The sequence below is a fragment of the Gadus morhua genome, chromosome 9 (assembly GCF_902167405.1).
Source record: "Gadus morhua chromosome 9, gadMor3.0, whole genome shotgun sequence".
In the NCBI taxonomy this organism is placed as follows: domain Eukaryota; kingdom Metazoa; phylum Chordata; class Actinopteri; order Gadiformes; family Gadidae; genus Gadus; species Gadus morhua.
The window spans coordinates 23,400,985-23,421,621 of NC_044056.1; the positions used below are offsets into that span (position 1 = coordinate 23,400,985).

The 20,637-nt window shown below is 44.9% G+C and overlaps 2 protein-coding genes across 3 annotated transcripts; both read right to left on the reverse strand.

The window, feature by feature from the left end:
• Window positions 1-198: 198 nt before the first annotated feature.
• Window positions 199-6,723, reverse strand: LOC115550438 (aquaporin-9). Its single transcript, XM_030365465.1, has 6 exons — window positions 6,471-6,723; window positions 5,469-5,595; window positions 4,731-4,868; window positions 4,296-4,414; window positions 3,116-3,333; window positions 199-2,411 (listed from the first exon to the last, which is right to left on the reverse strand). The coding sequence occupies exons 1-6, from the start codon at window positions 6,546-6,548 to the stop codon at window positions 2,189-2,191; spliced, it is 903 nt and encodes a 300-aa protein (XP_030221325.1). The 5' UTR covers window positions 6,549-6,723; the 3' UTR covers window positions 199-2,188.
• Window positions 6,724-6,863: 140 nt separating this feature from the next.
• On the reverse strand, window positions 6,864-20,432 carry LOC115550436 (cingulin-like protein 1). Of its 2 annotated transcripts, none has more exons than XM_030365462.1 (19): window positions 20,327-20,432; window positions 18,360-19,442; window positions 18,187-18,254; window positions 17,073-17,178; window positions 16,892-16,987; window positions 16,618-16,766; window positions 16,312-16,453; window positions 15,646-15,858; window positions 15,321-15,527; window positions 15,094-15,198; window positions 14,598-14,750; window positions 12,909-13,079; window positions 12,387-12,539; window positions 10,857-10,946; window positions 9,228-9,311; window positions 8,752-8,879; window positions 8,428-8,536; window positions 7,927-8,078; window positions 6,864-7,274 (listed from the first exon to the last, which is right to left on the reverse strand). In XM_030365462.1, exons 2-19 carry the CDS (start codon window positions 19,425-19,427, stop codon window positions 7,199-7,201), a joined length of 3,270 nt encoding a protein of 1,089 aa, XP_030221322.1. In that variant the 5' UTR covers window positions 19,428-19,442; window positions 20,327-20,432; the 3' UTR covers window positions 6,864-7,198. The 2 variants fall into 2 exon arrangements, with proteins under 2 accessions (XP_030221322.1, XP_030221321.1); XM_030365461.1 differs by having other exon boundaries at window positions 18,187-18,281.
• Between the last annotated feature and the right edge of the window lie 205 nt (window positions 20,433-20,637).

Genomic DNA, 20,637 nt, shown 5'->3' on the forward strand with positions numbered 1-20,637 from the left:
AGATAAAGCATACGACCCCTTGTCTAATTCATGACCAAAGAGGCTATGCACGTTAAAAGAATGAAAGATTGTAGTTTGTAGGATTATGCTCTAACTATTCTGCAAATAAATGCTAAAATGCTATATCTATAGCATTTTGAGTCTGCTCTGTATATGAAAAGTGTTAAAATATAAATAAAGTTGCATTGCCTTGCAGGGTACTTTTATATGTTTTATTTTCCTTTAGGCCTTCATACATACATAAGATGAACATCAACATTAGAAGATGCAGTCTGTCACTGATGGCAATGTTATACCAAACTGTTTTTTATTAGTAAGGTTAAGGTCAATGGGGCCCATGATTTGACATATGACATACTTAAAAGAATAAATTAATTTCAAACCCTTTTTTTATTAAGGCAAGACTCTTTAAGATAGACCTCGTCAGGGAATTATTTTTAAATGATTAACCACAACAGAGAAAAGGGCATGCAAGTAAATAGAGCACTACAGTCCTAAATATCACATATTAACAAGATGAGCATAACATAGGAACCACAATCATGTGTCAGAAAATGACTGCTCTCAAATCTAGTGCATTCTAGTGCAGGCTATTCCACATATCACTCTTATTTACAAGACAGTATTTACAACACAAATCTTCTTAAACAATAGATATTCAGGACTTTTCTGAGATTGAAAAACAAAAGGAGTATGAATTGAGCCAACATTTTTGTTGCAGACTTTTGTCTTGAAAATGTATTTTATGCACAATGTCTTGTTGAAAGTTTGCGCAATCGTCAGTAACTGAAAATAAACTCAAACCGATTTAGAACTGGAGAGCATGTTAAGAAAGCAGAGTGTGACCATAGTTATGTTAGCAAGATAGGCCCAGTTATGTTATAATGTTATTTTATAATGTTATCATTTTATGTTCAAATACTGTTATGGTTATAGCCACAATTTTCAGTTGGGATCAGCTTAGGTTTGATGTTATGAGGTTATATCATGTTATTATGGTATGTTTTGATGTTATGGGGTCATGTTATAGACTCACTGTCTAGATCATCTCAGTTATGTCATGTTATTATCTTATATTTTAATGGTATATTATGGTGTTATTTTAAAGCAATGCTGTTCAGCTCATGGTCATCAATTAGGGTATGATGTTATAATGGTATGTTATTATGTTATGTGATAATGGTAGGTTATGAAGTTATGTTAAAGCAACACCATTTAGCTCATGGTGATCATCTCAGTTATGTTATTGTATAATGATATTGTATTATGTTATGTTACAATGCTATGTTATTATGTTATTATGTATAGCCACAATGTTTAACCCATGGCAATAAACCTCGGTATGATGTCATGGTGTGATGTTGTATGTTATAATGTTATGTTATAATGGTCTCTTATGGTGTTATGTTATAGCCATACTGTCCAACTCATGGTGATCATCACAGTTATGTCTTGACATTATGTTTATTTGTTCGGATATAATATTATGGTATGGTACGAAGTAATGTTATTGTGTGATATTATGTTAGCCACATCGTGTAGCTCATGGCATTCATCTTGGTTATTCTATAATATGATGTTGTGTCATTATAATGCTATGTTAATATATGGTATGTTATAATTGTATGTTATGATGCTTTGTTGTGGTGTTATGTTATGTTGTTATGTTGTGGTGTTATGTTATCATGGTATGTTATAATTGTATGCTGTGGTGTTATAATGTTATGTGAATATGTTATGTTATAAGTTAATGTAATGTTATGTTATACCCACACCATTAAGGTCATGGGGATCATCTAGATTGTAATGTTACAATGGTATGTTATTATGTTATGTCACGATGGTATGTTATCATGCTATGTTATAATGGCATGCTATGATGTTATGTTATTGCAAAACCGTTTAGCTCATGGCGATCATCTTAGTAACATTATAATGTTATCATGCTACTTTGTCATTGTATGTTAATACGTTAGGATGTAAATTGATGTTCCTATGTAAGTGCTACAACAATTTGCTCATGGTCATGTTCTTTTTCATGTAACATATATTACATGACCATTATGTTATTATGTGATGTTATTGCCAAACTCATGGTGATCATCTTGGTTATGGTTAATGGTATGTTATAATGTAATGTCATCATGTTATGTCATCATGGTATGATGTTATATGATAGCAACACTTCTTAGCTCATGGCGATCATCTCATATTTGTCCTTGAGACTGTCGTCTTCCTCATCTTCCTCCTCCTCGTCCTCCTCTTCCGGGGTCTTCTCCGGCTCCTCGGGGCTCGAGGGGGGGGGCTGCTGGGGGTGGTGGAGCTCGATGAGCAGGTAGTAGAGGGCCGCACCAACCAGGCCCCCCACCAGGGGCCCGGCCACTGGGATCCACCACCAGTAGTCGCCGGTGCTGGGGACAGGGAAAGGGAGGTTAGGGTGTCTGATTCCTGGATGCCAGAGACTTCCTCTGTAGCAGTCAGTGAGCAGGCGGCCTCACCCCCTACCTGCTCCTAGAATTCATCTGTAATTTAATTCCCTGTACGTTGATTTCTTGGGTGGAAGAAATGTAGGCTAAAAACCCTAATGTCTCCCTTGTAGGAATAAACCCAAAGTGATGGAGAGGGTAGCAGGTTGGTGAAGACCCCTGGCCTGCAGGCCGCTTACTCTGGGTCTCTCCCAGGCATGGAGTGCTGCTGTGTAACCTTATGCAACACCCAGGATCTGCTAGCTGCTGCAGAGTCAAGGGTCCTTTGTGGGAGGGTTCCGGAAAGATCAATCGTGCTAATAGGATCCGTTGTGAAGTAATGAGAGTGACGGTAGAACAAGGTTTCACTGTCAGCGTTGAGCTTTTAGAAAGAAGGTAGTTTTATAGAACAGGAAAATCTTGGGTTATCGCATTTGAAACCATCCTCGTCTTAAATAAACACGTCCAAATAAGGACAGGTTAAATCATTTACACTGATAACGGGGCTCAATTCTAAATGATTATGATATAGTACCTATACTGCTAATGTGCGGGCTGGGATGTTGCAGACCGAGTACTTTGGTCTGTGATAAAACAGTGTTGTGTGGAGGATCCCTCTGACCCAGCTCTGGTGAGGACAGGAGGCCTACCTGAAGACCTCCATGCCCCAGCCGGCCACGGCTGTGAAGAGGCGCGGGCCCAGGTCGCGGGCCGGGTTCACGGGGTAGCCACAGTTGAGCCCCATGGACACGGAGATGGCCATGACGATGAGGCCTATGGCCAGCGGCTCCACGCCCTTAGGGGCTCCGATGTTCCCCCCGTCGACGATGGCCAGGATGCACACCACGAGCATCCCGGTCCCGATGACCTGGAGGGGTCAGGGTTAGGGTTAGGGTTATGGTACGGATTGGTGACCACGTTCAACTTCCAGAAATGTGACTTCATTTACATCCCAGAGACAGGCAGAGCAATAGTGGTAACAACTGATACATGGACCAACAGATTGGGGCTTGTTTTAGTAGCTTTCTAGAAGGAATTGATTCGTTGTAATTAACAACACAGAGTTTCCACTATACATATTATTTCTGGATGATTACTCTACCTAAACTGAAAACAGTGCTTTCTGCCATGCATATAGATTTGACCCAGCAATGATCCCGAGGAAATTGGGTCATTTGACAGCAAAGCACAGTAAGAGGTGCTCTCAAACAAAGTAGATCAATCAATTTGCATTAGACATAGTTTTCTAAACACTCACAGTTAGGCTAAACAGAGTTAGACTAAACAGAGTTAGACTAAACAGAGTAAGACTAAACAGAGTCAGACTAAATTAGTTATACTGAACAGAGTTAGACTGAACTGAGCTAGACTAAACAGAGTAGGCTGAACAGAGTTAGACTGAACAGAGTAAGACTGAACAGAGTTAGAATGACCAGGGCTGGGTTAAACAGAGCTAGACTAAACAGAGCTAGACTGAACAGAGTTAGACTAAACAGAGCTAGACTGAACAGAACTAGACTGAACAGAGTTAGACTGAACAGAGTTAGACTGAACAGAGTTAGACTAAACAGAGTTAGACTGTCACTGAACAGAGTTAGACTAAACAGAGTTAGACTGAACAGAGTTAGACTAAACAGAGTTAGACTGAACAGAGTTAGACTGAACAGAGTTAGACTAAACAGAGTTAGACTGTCACTGAACAGAGTTAGACTGAACAGAGTTAGACTGAACAGAGTTAGACTGTCACTGAACAGAGTTAGACTGAACAGAGTTAGACTGAACAGAGTTAGACTGGAGCAGAACAGGTGGTCTACGGCCGTCTGGGCTCACCTGATCGAGGAAGCCGCCCAGGATTGACAGGTGTCGTCCAGGGTAGGAGGCAAAGATGTGACCTGTGGCGTTGATGCCGGTCACTGACAGGATCCCACTGGTGAAGTCCATGAAGGCGTCTGGAAACATCACGACAGCACAGAGGAACAGGCCAGCAGGTCAGCACAAGGGGAGTAGATCCTTGTAACCCTAACCCTGCATATTGGAGGGGCTGGTAGTTAAACAGACTGGTGACTTCTAGGGAGGTCAGAATGGACAGATGAACTCTACGAATCTTACATCCTCTACTGTTTGTTCAGCACAGACAAACAGTAGATAAGTCGCATTTGAGATGGTTGGTTTTTTTACCATCGTAAACGGTCGGATGAGTCTGTGAAAACAACAATTTAATATGCGTGTGTGTGTGCGTGCATCATGTCAGGACACAAACATCACCGTAGTATAAGCCGAACACGGCTGCCGCCCCGGCAAAGGCACCCAGGAATTGTGCGAGGACGTAAATGGGGAACTTCCAGATCTTGAGTTTGCCAAGGACCACCATGGCCAGCGAGACGGCCGGGTTCACATGACCCCCTGGGGACACAACAAAGCAGAGGGGGGGGGGGGGGGGGAGACCTCCACCATCAGCCTGTCGTCACATAGTTGGATGTCTTTTTTACGAGGCGCAGAGGAGGACCAGAAGGGGAGCAGAACCCTGGAGGGGCGGGTCGGTCAGAGATGCGCCCCCCCATACAATCATTGTCAAATTGCCGCAGAACGCCATTGGATACCCATGTGTTCGGGGGGGAGCTATGTGCGTTTGTAAATCTGACTGCATTGCTTTGACGTGGCTGATGAAATGAGAACCTTGTTTGCTCTTTCTGAGCAGAGTGTTTCCAGCAGCAAGGATATGGTAGTAGCCCAGCGATCGATATTGTTTGCGGTACATGGAGCGCCTTAGGGGGTTTGACCTCCATGGGGCTGATGCTATGTCCGTGCAGCACAACAGATTGTAATCGATGGCCTTCTGTCATTCAGCGACTCTGAGCTGGAGCTCAGCGCTCTCCTAACACGAGATCCCTGGACGGCTGATAGCTCAGCCAGAAACCCAATTCACGTTGATACAATAATAACTCATGGACACTCTCTCTATATAGACATACTTTCCATTTGTTTATGGGTGTGCATATTTACCTGAGACTCCTCCCGCCACGTAGCAGGCCATGGTGAGGCCCAGGGAGAAGCCGATGTGCACGGTGAGCGGCTCGCCCAGGGTGTTCCTGCTGAGGGCCGTCTGGGCCGCGGCGCCGCAGCCAAACAGCTGCAACACACACCAGGACAAGGGCCTGCATCAGGCTCTCTACATCACCAGGACAAGGGCCTGCATCAGGCTCTCTACACCACCAGGGTCAGGGCCTGCATCAGGCTCTCTACACCACCAGGGTCAGGGCCTGCATCACGCTCTCTACACCACCAGGGTCAACCCTGCCTCACGCTATCTACACCACCAGGGTCAGCCCTGCTTCACGCTATCTACACCACCAGGGTCAGGGCCTGCATCACGCTCTCTACACCACCAGGGTCAGCCCTGCTTCACGCTATCTACACCACCAGGGTCAACCCTGCCTCACGCTATCTACACCACCAGGGTCAGGGCCTGCATCACGCTCTCTACACCACCAGGGTCAGCCCTGCTTCACGCTATCTACACCACCAGGGTCAGGGCCTGCTTCACGCTATCTACACCAGCGGATCCAAACTCTTTATAGCGCATACCACCTCAGAAAATATTTGGCTCCCACCAAGTACCACCATTATGACAATGTTATAAAATATAACAAAATACAGTAGCGTAGGCCTGCCCTGTTCAGCTATGCACAGGAAGCACACTTATTAATTTAACTCATTTTAAACCCCATTTTAATGATCGCATGTTTAATGTATTTCCATCGTACTAGAATTTGGTTTTTTATGTTTTTAAATAAATTATATAACTTTCTGTTTAGGAAAGCACACTTAACTTATATTTACTACTTATTAACATGGTAATATGTTTTTCTGTTTTCGTTGAAGCAGTTGGGATACGAAACTGTGATTCATGCTCATTAGATAAGTTCTTTCCCATGGTAAATAAAGTAATTTCTTGTCTGCCAGCAACAAGAGGGTGAGCATGAAGAAGGAGCATCCGGTACTCACCACCAAGACGAAGGTCCCCAGGAACTCCGCCAGGAATTCCTTAAGTATCCCATGTTTGAGAACACAGTGTCTCCTCATATTGTCTCCTGCTGTGATTCCCTGCACCACTGGGTCAGCCGCTGTTAGGACGACCAGTTATTCCACGATGTGAACCCCCTCCCCCCGCCCAAACCCCTCCAACCATTCAGCAGGGAAGATTGATCCATGAACCCATCTCAGTCCCAACTGATCCTAACTAATCCGGGTCGAGCATTTATAACGACCAACAAGTAGGAAAATTCATCCCTATCGACTGCTTATTCAGTGTATATTAATTAATTCATTAAAAGGCACCTTTCCATTATTATTGCAAGCAAAAAATGTTCAGTTGGATGATCATGATGGCTCTTGTAATAGGATATTTTAGTTGAATACTTTTATTTGCAACATGTACCATTTTACCTCAGACATTAATATAATAATTTAGTGTATACATATAAAACGTTCAAAGTACATGAGAGAAAAGGCATAGCTACAGCTTTGCAGCTTGTGTCACTGTTGGTCCAGACCAGTGAGTCTGTACTGCACTGGAAGGCCGTGGTTAAAGACGCGGCCACTAGGGGCCAGTGTTGGGGAGATACTGCCTCCAAAGTTAAAGTCACTCACGAGTTAAGGGAACATTATTACGCATAACGGTTAAGATCATGTCAGTCAAGTGCCTCTTAGTAGTCCTGATTTCTGTCCAGATCTCAGTCAGACACCAAGTCATCCAGGTCGTCTCCGTCATCGTCAACCACCGACAGCTGAGATGATATCTTCTTCTGCCTGCACCCAGATGACAACAAGAACATCGGATTATAATACAACACCCTTATCATGGTGCTAATGTGCTAATGCTAACTGTAAACCCATGTAAAGTGGGCCGGAAAGCACATGCATGCACACCATGTGTCCCTGTGTGTGTGCGTGTGTGTGTGTGTGTGTTGGGTCACCTCAGCACGCGCGCGCGCGTGTGTGTGTGTGTACTGGCGTGTGTGTGTGTTTATGTGCTGGTGTGTGTTTGTGTGTGTGTGTGTGTGTGTGTGTTTGTGTGCGTGCGTGCGGGGTCACCTCAGTGTGTGCGTGCGTGTGTGCGGGTCACCTCGGCGTGTGTGTGTGTGTGTGTGTGTGTGTGTGTGCGTGCGTGCGTGTGTGCGTGCATGTGGATCACCTCAGCGTGCGTGTGTGCATGCGTCCGTGCGGGGTCCCCTCAGAGTGTGCGTGTGTGTGTGCGTGCTAGGGGTCCCCTCAGCGTGTGCGTGCGTGTTTGTGGGTCACCTCAGCGTGTGTGTGTGCGTGCGGCGGGTCACCTCAGTGAGTGCGTGCTAGGGATCACCTGTGTGTGTGTGCGTGATGCGGGTCACCTCAGTGTGTGTGTGCGTGCGCGCGCACGGCTCACCTCAGCGTCTGTGAGTGTGCTTGCGTGCATGCAGCTCACCTCAGCGTGCCCAGGTGCCCGTGGAGCTGCTCGTTGGCCTCCAGCTGCTCATCCAGGTCCCTCTGCAGCTTCTTCTTGGCGTTCTCCAGCCGCTCGATCTCCTCCTCCGCCTCGTCCATCTGCCTCTTGGACGTCTTCAGCCTCTGGGTGAGCTGCGGGAGACACGCAGCGTCACCATAGCCTCAGCACACACACCCCTGGGGGCCGACCCCAGGACTCTGCTACTGTGGCGGCAGTAGCTCAGGAGGTAGAGCGGGTGTTCTGGTAACCGGAGGGTTGATCGTTTGATTCCAGCTGAGTGTCGAGGTGTCCCTGAACAAGACGCCTCACCCTGACTGCTCCTAAGAGATGTCTGTCGCCCTGCCTGGTTGACGCCGCTGTCGGTGTTTGAATGCGTGAATGAATGGTTGTAAGTCGCTTTGGATAAAAGCATCAGCGAAATGCATCCAGCAGGCTCAGTGGTGACGGTTGGTGGTTAAACGCTACTCTAACATGGCTCACCTGGTCCCGCTGGTTCTGCAGAGAGACGTTCTCTTCGTCCACCTGCATCTTCATCTCCCTAATCTTGCGCTCCAGTTTGCGGTTTGCTTGTTGCAGGGTGTTGTTGTCTCTGGGGACACACACACGCACACACACACAGACACACACATGAAAGGCATTGCATTGCATACTGCATATTTACCTTGTATGACTCAAGATAATGTTAGAAGTTGGATTATGTCAAGCATGTCCCATAAAGTGTGTTTGTGTGTGTGTGTGTGTGTGTGTGTGCGTACGGCGTGCGGTTGCGTGCGTGAGTGTGGGTGGGTGTGTGCGTGCGCCCACCTCTTCTCCCCCTGCAGCCGGTCCTCCAGGTCCTGGATGCGGCTGGTGAGTCTCGAGACCACTGAGTCCTGCTGGTTGACCCCCCTCACCCCCTCCAGGTGGCCCACTCTGCTCTTCAGGTCCTTGTTCTGGATGGGGACACACACATCTCTCTCATGACGCCCAGCAGTGTGGATCACCATAACTACGCAGTAATTCAGGGATGGCTGATATCGGGGACCAAAAGGTGCTTCGTAAGCCATGCTGAGGTGTGATGTCATTCCGTCATGAAGTTGTCATTTTCGCATATAAACACAGCCGCATTCAGACGAACATGTTAAGTTTGACTGAAATAGCACAATAAAATCAGTTCAATATGAGCGATGAGTATCTGTAGTTGGATTTTAAACTTCTGACCTGTTATTGGGACACAGTATTTCCCACTGGATTCAACCCCCCAGCCCTACAGTAGTAAATTGGTCCTGGGTTGGCCGTACCTGTCTCTCCAGGCCCATCTTGTCACACTCCAGGTCCTGCCTTGCAGCTCGCTCCTGCTGGACTTCTGTTCTTATCTGGTCCATCTGTTAAGACAACACGTAGGTGAACCGCCATTTAATACAATGTTTCATCAGCGCCCGGTAAGCTCCTTAATCACAAACCACATCAGGCTAAACCTAAGGGTTTCCACACGGAAGGAACACATATTGGTTAGGGATATTGTGTTTGGTTGGGTGTCCCACATCAGACAGGGGATTGGAGGGCTTCATTCTCTAATAGCGCAGAGAGGCCCGGTGAAGGCTCGCTTCTAACAGCAGCGCCGTCTCTCTGTTTGTTCAGCAGACATCCTGACATCCTGCCTGCACCACCTCTCCAGCTCTTTGAACTCACGCTCCCAGTATAACATGCTGGGGTTAACATTTATGAGTACAGCTTTGAAAGTGATAACTCTAGAACCAAACTATATGTACAAACAAAACAACAAAACAATATATGTAAAACATATTTTACTCTCTGGCATTGATGAGCCAGCTCAGAGGCCTTTGGGCCTGCATTTGATTCTGCGTGTGTGTGATTTCCTAATATAATATATAATATAATATAATATAATATATAATATAACCATGTGTGTGATGTTCTAATATTACATGTAACATAATATAATATATAAATATAAATATAATATATAGTGTAATATAATATCTAATGCAGGGTGCGTCTGAACCTGTTCTAATGTAATATAATATAATATATAAAAATATTTATTGTAATATAATATCCATGAACCTGTTATAAGATACTATTTATATAATATAATAAAATAATATATAGTGTCATATAATCTATAATCTATAATCTATGACCTGCGCTAATATAATATAATAAAATATAATATATAATAGATTATAATAATATATAGTGTATTATAATATCTATGAACCTGTTCTAATATAATATATAATATAATATATAATCTATAATCTATAATTAATATAATAATATACAGTGTAATATAATCTCTCTGGACCTGTTCTAATATAATCGAATATATAATCTATAATATAATAATATACAGTGTAATATAATGTCTCTGGACCTGTTCTAATATAATATAATATATAATCTATAATATAATAATATACAGTGTAATATAATGTCTCTGGACCTGTTCAAATATAATATAATACATAATATATAATAATATAATATACAGTGTAATATAATGTCTCTGGACCTGTTCTAATATAATATAATATACAATATAATAATATAATATACAGTGTAATATAATGTCTCTGGACCTGTTCTAATATAATATAATATATAATAATATAATATACATTGTAATATAATGTCTCTGGACCTGTTTTAATATAATATATAATAGTATATTATACAGTGTAATATAATGTCTCTGGACCTGTTCTAATATAATATAATATAATATACAATATAATAATATAATATACAGTGTAATATAATGTCTCTGGACCTGTTCTAATATAATATAATAAATAATATAATAATATAAAGTGTAATATAATGTCTCTGGACCTGTTCTAATATAATATAATATAATATAATATAATATAATATATAATATACAGTGTAATATAATGTCTCTGGACCTGTTCCTTGCTCTTTTCCACTCGGTCCATGAGGCGGTCTGCGCTGCTCCTCTCCTCAGTCAGATCCTCTTCCAATTGGCCGATCCGTCTCTGAAGAGGGGGGGGGGGGATGCATTTGATGAATACAAATATATATGAATATCATATTTAAAAATATTGTATTGTATTACATAAAATATATTGTTTCAAGTAATATTAGCTATACTACAGTATATAATATAGTATAGGTTGGTTGGTTTTCCAAGGTAATCCTAGCTGTGTTGAGACAGGTCTGGTGACTTCCTAACAGTAAACATGGGGCTGAACCCAGAGTAAACAGTGATGACAGCTCTGTGTTGTGTCATCAGCCCGTCACACAGGTGGTGAGACGCCTATTCAGCAGCGAGGGCTGTTTTAGAAAGCCACACATGACTGCAGGGACAACTAAACACTTCCAGGAAGCTTTGCGTCACCCCGTCTCACATCATCACCATCTACGACACAACTTCACGACCTGCCTTCACTGCCTATGAGAAGCTTGAGTCATGTGAAAGCGTCTCCAACTGTTCTGAATTACAGAGGGTTATGTGAGTAGGCTTAGAACTATTGAATTAAAAATATAAGTAGATTTGTTCCCCTTGGCTCCACATCACAAGTTTACACTCTGTTGGGTTTAATTATCGGTTTGTGTTTGTGTCTATGTGTATGTGTGTGTGAGAGAGCATGTGTGTGTGTGTGAGTGTGTGTGTGTGTGTGTGTGTTTGTTTGTGTGCCAGGGCTTGAATCGGGCCAAACACAACAAGCCTGACCGGACCCGAACCCATGAACTGAGTCTGGCCGGGCCGTCCCATTGGCGTCCACACACCCCAGCCCCGTTTAAAACTGACGTCTTCTTAGTTGGCTGTTTATAAGAAAACGAATTGTTAGTTGTTTGAATGGCAAAAGTCTGTTCAGAATTACTTGCGGGATCTTACTGATTAGCAGACTTCCTCTTATGAGCCGTGCAGATAAATGTGGTGCCGTAGGCATCAAATACCCGGAACACGCATTTCTATCCTTCGATTGGCGTGATATAAGCATCATCGACACAAGGATTTAACAATCAGACTTTTAGGATTGCAGACAAATCCGTTCAGAATCACGCAGGGGGGGGAGGGAAGGAGACGTGTTTCAATACACGAAACCATTGTACGTTTGTTGCAACCTTATTAAATATCGATCACAGTGATTGATCCAAAAGGTTCAAGATTCTCATTTAGATTAGCACAAAAACATGCTTTTTCCAACACACACAATTACTTACACACGATTGCTTACTCCCCACCACAATTATAAAATAATAGATATTATCCCCGGCCTGAGGAAATAAAGGGCGAAAGATCTTGTGTTTGGGGAGAGAATCGAACCCCGTCCGTCTGTGTGTGTGTGTGTGTGTGTGTGTGTGTGTGTGTGTGTGTGTGTGTGTGTGTGTGTGTGTGTGTGTGTGTGTGTGTGTGTGTGTGTGTGTGTGTGTGTGTGTGTGTTTGTGTGTGTGAGTTCCATGGCCTCTACCTCCATGAGTTTGACCTGTTGCTGGTGGTTGTCCAGTGTGGCCAGGTCTCTCTTCTCCAGCTCCTCCACCTTCTGCTCCAGCTGCCTGCTCCTCCCCTGGGCCTCCTGGTGCTCCCGGCGACTCTGCTGCATGTCCTTCTCCAGAGACAGCAGCTGGACCACAACAACACACACCACACAGTTCAATCCCATTCAGTTCAGAGGGCTGTAGAACGCAAAACACGTTTCAATCCTGTTCAGTGGACAGGTATGAAAGCCAGTACACAAAAAAATACTTTAAATACTTGACTTTGGCACAAATATCGCATTATTATCTTATCTTCATATGTAGTCTGCATATTTTCCTACGCCCCACGACATGTGGAATGCTATTTCCTCCACTATTTTGGCAGTTTTCCATACTATTCTTCTGCTCGCTCAAACCTAATCTATCCAACCGAGCTTTGGTGTACGTTCTACAGGAAGTGTGCTAGCCCACTTCCTGCCGGCGCTGTGGGGATTCAGAGGGTTCGCAGGGCGCACCTCTTCCTGTAGCTTCTTGGCAGTGAGTCTGCACTTGTCCAGCTCCGCTCCCTTCTCCTCCAGCTGTCTCCTGAGCTCGGCGAGCTCCCTCTGGCTCCTCTCCCGCGCCTCGTTGACCTGCTGCTGGAGTTTCTCCGTGGAGACCTCGCACTCGCCCATGATGCTGCTCATCTGTCCCCGTCAAGGCCCGGGCACAAGAGAACACTTGGTTGTAGTGAGATATAGGACTGGGCCTTCCGGTGTACATATTACTGAGAGAGCTTTGGAACATGTACACAGGGGTCTTAAATACTCTACAAACAGTCTTAAGTCTTATAAGCAGAATATTAGGCCTTAAAATGTCTTTAATTACTTCAATGCAATTTGGACAGGTCTTTGGAAATGGATTGAATTATGAAGTCAACATAACTTTCATAAAGCAGAGGTGCTCTGCACTTTACTCACAGTAAAGTGCAGAGCACGTCATACTAAAGCAACGAGGAACAGGTGTTCTTAAGGGTCTGTTCTTTCTGATGTTTAATGAAAGCCAAACATCAGAAATTAGCCCAGGTCACCATTAAAGCTGCCATTTAAGTCACACTAGCACAGGGGTAGGCAAACTTTTGTAAAGGGCCAAAAAAATAACCCTTTACAAAGATATCCACACCCCATCCAAATGGGGTGTGGATAGTTGTATGGGACCGCATATTTGTTGTAATAGGCTATTTAGCCACTTTAGCAATTAAATAGCCTGTATAGGCATATACAACAATTGGATTCATGCAATGAATACATGCAATTGCAATAAACCATAGGCTACAAAACAAGCATTTAAGCGCTTTGAGTGTGAGAAAAGCGCTGTATAAATTGAATCTATTATTATTATTATTATTTGAGTGGATGTTACATCAAACAAGAAATGAGGCAGGAATGAAGGAAAAGTCAACTATCAGGTTTTGAAGGTTGAATTTGAGTAGGGCTAGCTCTTTGGATTCAGTCCATATTTCTGCAAATGAAATGATTATCATTGCATCAAAGAAAATATCAGCCTAACACTGCTTTAAAATAAAAACACTTTTGTGACTGTCCAGTTCAGTGCTAAGTAGTCTTGTTGCATTGATTCCAAGCAACACTTGGGGCCTGCATGAGCAAAAAACAATATTAACTCAGTTACAACTTGCTATAATGAATGAGATTATCTACCTTTCTCATCCAGTTTCACAGGATTTTTGTTCCTGAATGTCATTGTAGAGCTTCTGAATATCAGGGCTGTATGATGTTGTTTTCAGCTTATATATGTTTTGCCTTCTTTGGATCAATAGCCAGGTGATTTTAGCAAGCTACCCGCTCAGGAAATAGGTGTTATGAACACCTTTTCAACGAACATCTGTGCCATATACGATGAATGAACTGTGTACTCAAAATTTTGCCAAAGGAGTCACTCACACTGTGGTGTGTTTGAAGGTGAAGTTCCTGTCACTTTCATGTGATTCTTTATCCAAACTCTTAAGTGTATTCTTAGATACATCAAAGAAGCATGGTTATACATTATATACATTTAAATGTTGTGCTTCTCTCCTTATCAACTCATAATAGTGCATTCTCTTTGAATACTCATTGGCAGGTTGAGCTTCATTATTTCAATGAGGGTAAGCTCTCTCCCACTGAGACAGACTACTGGTAGCTCCCACTGAGCGGCCACTCTCTCACCTTCTTCTGCATCTGCTCCACCGTGCGGTCCTGGGTCTTCCTCTCCTCCTCCAGCTCCTGGCGGGTCCTCCAGAGCTCCAGCACCTGGCTCTTCTCCTCCCTGAGCTTGTCCTTCAGCTCTCGATGCTCATGGTTCAGTTTGGTCAGCTCAATCTGCCGACAAAGGACAGAGATAAGCTAACAGCTCGGTACTTTAGATGAAGCAATTGAGGTTGAGTTGAGGTTTCTTTTAAAATATAAAAGCAACCTCAATCCCAAATTACACAAGCCGAAAGAACTAAAGCATTCATTTAATAACGATCCATGATTCCAACATTCACAATTCAGAAGGATTAAGCAGCACACATTTGTACTTTGATTTCAATGACATAAAAATAAGATTTTCATCAATGTTCAAAACTCAAACTAATCACTAAATGGAGAAACAGTTACTAACTAACTAATTCCTTAATGTGCAGAACCAAGGTATGAGGTGGTTGTTGAGAACAGCCTGTACCTGGACATCTTCCAGACGAGTGATGAGGGCCTGGTTGGACTGAGACATCTGATCCTCCTTCTGCCTCACTTCCATCAGAGTGCGTTCAACCTGCTGCTTCTCTTTCTGAATGCAACAATAAAACAACCACAGCACACCTCAGCTTACCTGACCAGACCCACCCTCTGGGAACGAAGAAGTGAGATCTTCATGCCTTAATGGTTAAGGTGCTCCTCAGGTCCATCTACCTCCAGCTGGTTGGCCCGTTGCTCCAGCTGTTTCTCCAGGCCCTTGGCCTCCCTGATGGCGTGGTGAAGCTCCTCAACCTTGCCCTCCAGCTGCCTCACCTGCTCCTTCAGGTGCCCCCTCTCTTGGCTCATGGCTCTGAACTTGTTTTGGCACGCTTCCCGGTCTCTCTCCGCCTCGGCCTTGTCTTGACCAAGCAGAGTATTGCTCTGACAACAGAGACATAAACAACGCAATAACAACTGCGGTTATAAAAAAGGTATTTTTCCATGGAATGAATTTGTTCATGTGGGTTGGAACAAGGAGCCAAATAACCCCTTCAGTCACCTCTTTGGCCTTATCCACCGCTCTGAGGAGCTTCTGAACCTTCTGCAGGTGTTCTTCCTTCAGATCGGTCACACCTCTCTCGTGGCTCTCCACCTCCTCCTTCAGCGCCTCCTTCAGGCCCGCCAGCTCTACCTCCCTGAGCTGGAGCATCTCTTCCTGCTCCTCCTGAACTGTGAGGAGCTCCTGGTAGCCGTCCCGCAGCTGGGCCATATCCTGAGACAGGGACATGAGTCATCTAGCAGACTACACATCCATTCATCAACAGACTACACATCAAGTCATCTAGCAGACGACACATCCAGTCATCTAGCAGACGACACATGTAGCAGACTACACATCCAGTCAGCTAGCAGACGACACATCCAGTCATCTAGCAGACTACACATCCAGTCATCTAGCAGACTACACATCCAGTCATCTAGCAGACTACAATGTTATCCGAACACTTACAAGGGAGGCTGACAACATTCAAAGAATGCAATCTAAATTGGAGTAGGGACAAGAAATACCACATGCTGCATGATCTAGTTTCTAAAATCAACTGAACTAGACACAATGAAGACCGCACAAGGTAAGAACAACTATTATGTTTTTTGGTCAATCCATCCCTAACTTAAATTCATCTTGATTTAAAAGTTTCATATCTATTAGTCAAATGGTCCTCACTTTAAGAAGCACTTCCTTGTCTGCGTTGATGTCCTCGGTGTTCTTGGCCTGGTCCAGCTCGTCGTGCATCTCAGAGAGTTGGTGCTGAAGGTCCTTCATCTCCGTCTTGGAGCGTTCTCGCTCTGCTTTCAGATGGGCCAGCCTGACACGCCGGGGCAAAACACACACTTGTCTGTTAAGATCAAGGTTTGATGCATGTCATTGAATACTGAAAGACTGAATTCTGCACAATTCAGTATGTTTTGGTGACCAACACGGCCACAACATGTTTTTATTCTATCGGTTTTAAAATGACAAAGCTCTTACTCCTGTATGGTGGACTGAAGGTCAGCCTCCACTTCAGCCAGCCGGTCCTGGAGCTTTGACAGCTCAAACTCACCCTTGTTCAACATTTCGGCCATGCTCTTTTTATCATTCCTGGCCTTTTCACAGGCCTTGGCTAACAGCTTTTCATTCTACAGAACATACAAAAAATAAATTGATGACCAACTTCACAAAGACCAAAAGATCCAGTAAGTTAAGAAGTTAAACTTTCATGTTTTTACATGTTTTCAAATGTAACGGTCAGACTCTGTTGTACCTTAATCTCCACCTTGAGCTGTTTCTTCAAGTCATCCACCTCATATTCCAGTGCAGTCTGTTTTTCCTGCAGATCCTTAGAGCCAGAAGTATGATCCTAGAGGATAGAGAATCAACACATGAAGCATGAATCACAGAGAGAGACCCCTCTCTATGAGGGAGAGGAACGCCTCAGAGCTTACCCTCTCCTCCTTCTCCACTATTTCCGCTGTCTTCCACTTCAGCTTGTTCATCCTCTCCAGCACCAGGTGGACCTTCTTCTCTGTGGTGGACTCATTATCAGTCGTCCTGAATCACCAATGTAAACACAGTTCCAGGGTTAACCCCTGGTCATAATATCTGTCATAATCACGTTAGTCTGCGCATTAGTCGTATTGCCATAACTGTAAAAAGGATCTTAGAGAAAGTAGATCAACAAATTTTGCACCGTATTGCAAAGAGCAACGAGTTGTGTTGTTTTGAAACAGTTAATGCATTTGTCCCTTTTTTCAAAGGTTTTTCCCATGAATATTATTATTGCTGCCATTTTTATCAAGTCAGTAGAGGGAATAATCATTTGATTATTACATTCTTGCTCAATGAAGCGACTAGAGACTAAAGCCCATCTATAACCAAGAGTGTGGAAATGTGTTCATAGTCAGGATTCCAATCCAATGCGTTGAGCACACACAGCTGTAACCACCGGCCCTTATCTGAGAGTGTGAGGACCCAACACCATTGGGAGGGCCAAGGGAGGCTCGCCCTCATATTTATAACAAATGTCCCTCACCTCCAAGTCAAGTCGACTTTATTCACTACAACTTCAGCCTCAAAGGGCATCACAGGCACACACTCAAATTAGATTTGACAGCCCCTCCCCCACCCCAGAACGAATGCCTTGAACAGGCAGGAGAGAACCTCCTCCATATGCAGTGGGAACAGGAAGGGACTTTAAGAAGGGATTGCAGAGAAAGGATCCTCTTTCTGGAATGCTAGGAGGGCAAGAGGTGACGGGTGGGTCAACAAAACATTATATTTAAGTGAGTTGTGAGAATGTTATTTCCTACCTAATGTAATTAAGAATGTAATTACTAAGAGGGAATCAGAAGACGACGAGAAGGCAAAAGGACAAGAGGGGCCCCTGAAAGGGATCTGAACCAGAGCTAGTATCAGCCAGGCCCAGTAGTTCTATACAGGAAGCACCAGGCCACACCAGGCTTAGTTAGAGAGCTAGCAGAGATCTAGCTAAAGTTTTAGCTTGATTCTCCTGGGTCTACTATGTCATGCACAGCATACTCCAATGTTTGAAACACTCACCCATCCTTGAGATAGAAGTACAGTATCTGTTTGGCTGTGTCTTCATTTGAGTCCGCGGACACCTCCTTCTGCCCTTTCAGAAGATCAGGAGTGACCTGTTTAAGAACCAAACAGCACGTTTATACAGCCTTTGGACAAGGAATCCTCCTGATACATGTAGTGAAACTCTTTACCTGTGCATCTCTGTCCTGGGTTTCTTCCACGTAGTTTGAGGGTGCCTGGGACCGGGGTGCAGAAGCTCGTCCCAGTCCGTTAAGCACTGGTTTGGCGGTCTGGGGAGGTGTTGGGGAGGACTCCCTCCCTGGGGGCTCCTGGTAAAGCTGGGTGCTGGAGGAGCTCTGCTGCCTGCGACCAGTCAGCGGTGTGCCCGAGCCTCCGCCGAGGGACCTGGAGCCTGGTTCCTCAGGGGGACGACCGCCGTCCACGGTCAAGGTCCCAGACCGGGCGCCCTTCAGAGAGGAGGCTCTGCTGGAGGAGAAGGAGGAGGAGGTGGAGGAGTCTGAGTTCTTCCTGCTGTCCACGCTGCGAGACCTCCTCTGGTCCTCCAGGTTGATCCTGCTCCGCGGGCCGAAGCGACCCCTCTTCTGCTGGGTGCTGTTGAAGCGGTCGATCAGCTTGCCCACCGAGGAGATGGTGTCTGTTTCCAGGGAGTTTGGGGACCTGGCAGGGACCCCTTTACCTGGAGAGGCGGGTTCTCCAGAGTGATGCTCGTCGTGGTCCTGATCCGGACCCCCGGCAGGTAGCGGGATCCGGGCTCTATTAGTGGGACTGACGGCCTGGGGGCCCTGAGTGGGAAAGGGACCCGGGGGAGAGGGAGACGCCCGGGGGTCTGCGATGGGCTGTGGGGCGATGAGGAGGTTGAGGTTGTTTCTCTCAGGGTCGTAAGGTCGCAGTAGCTCTGGGTGTCGCTGATAATGAAGTGCGTTGGAGGCTGCAATTCGTCCTGAGTCCCTGGACTCTGAGTGTGTGACCTGGCCTCGGCTAGCAGGTACTTCTTCTAAGAACCGGTCCAGAGACCCTGCCCTCCTCTGGCCCTGCTGTTCTGATTGAGGAGCCGGTGAATCCCTGAGGCTCTCCTGGTCATTGCTGTTCATAACCACGTAGGGACAGCCTTTGATCCCCTGGATTTGGACCCTCACTCCGAACAAGTTGTCCGGGCTGCTCCTGGGACGGCTGTGCGGCTGGACGTAGCCTCTCTGGACCCTGATGTCCGGGGAAATGTTCATCCTACGATGCTCCATCGGAACTCCAGCAACCTGAGACACAAGGAGGACTTTGAGTAGTGGTAGGACTGCTGAGTATCATGTATACGCTTACAATTTGAATTCTAACCAACCGCAAGCGTGTACTGCGAAACAAGCAAAGTGGGTCGGGTGTTTAGGCCATATATCATGCGAAATAGCCAGGGTAACTGTTTACACAACACTGTGCTGCGCCTGAGCTGAGGACAATGAATGACAGTTAACTGACACAGCACCCTGGCAGAGCTACACGCATCAGCTGCGCTGAAAGAATAACTTGATACGTATTATCAACACATTGCCACGGAAGAGAAATTAAAACAGTCCATTCTGTGTGCTCATGACAGGGCAGGCTATTGTAAAGCCTCCCAAGCTGCATGACGACAACAATGCGCAGCGGTGGACTCCCCGCTGAGTGGCGTCATGCACTGTGACAATATGGGGACGCTTTTTATTGATAAGTGTGTCACTGTTAGTGTTAACTAACAAATAACCTTGTTTCTGACCAAACAAAACACGTTTATTCTGAAGAGCACGGTCCTTAGCCATCCTTAAGTTAATGATCAAGTCAAGAGAACGGGAACCTTGTCAAAGCACCAATCCCATAAAGTGATAATGTCAACGTTTTATGACGATAAAAACCTTTCTATATTATGAGGAAAAAACTATATTTGCTATATTTTCATTGGAATAATGCGAACAATAAAGTAGTAAAACAGTAAAGGCAGATCTACTCAGGACTTTGTCATCGGTTCTGCTGAAGCTTCATATACACTCAGGGTCGCCTCGCCCTTAGAATATTTCCCCTGGTAATTACTTAGTGTGAGAAAACCTCCCAGTAAAGCGATCACAAGTTAGACAAAACAAAATAGTCCTATTCGTAAAAGTCTGAAACTTACCAAGAGTTACAGTGCAGAGTTACAGAGCGGAGTGCAGCGCAGTCACGACGCGCTGAGGGCGGTAATGACAGGGGCGCGTCTACCCGTACTGATGGGGCTGGAAGGAACTCGTGGGGCTGGGACTGGTGGGACTGGGATTGGTGGGGCAGGGACTGGTGGGGCTAAGACTGGTTGGGCTGGGAGTGGTGGTGCTGATCCTGACTTTTTTTTATTACTCAGTCTCTGCTTAGGAGGGGCTGAGACTGGTGGGGCTGAGAGAGACCTGAGGGGCTGAGAGAGACTGGTGGGGCTGAGGGAGACTGGAGGGGCTC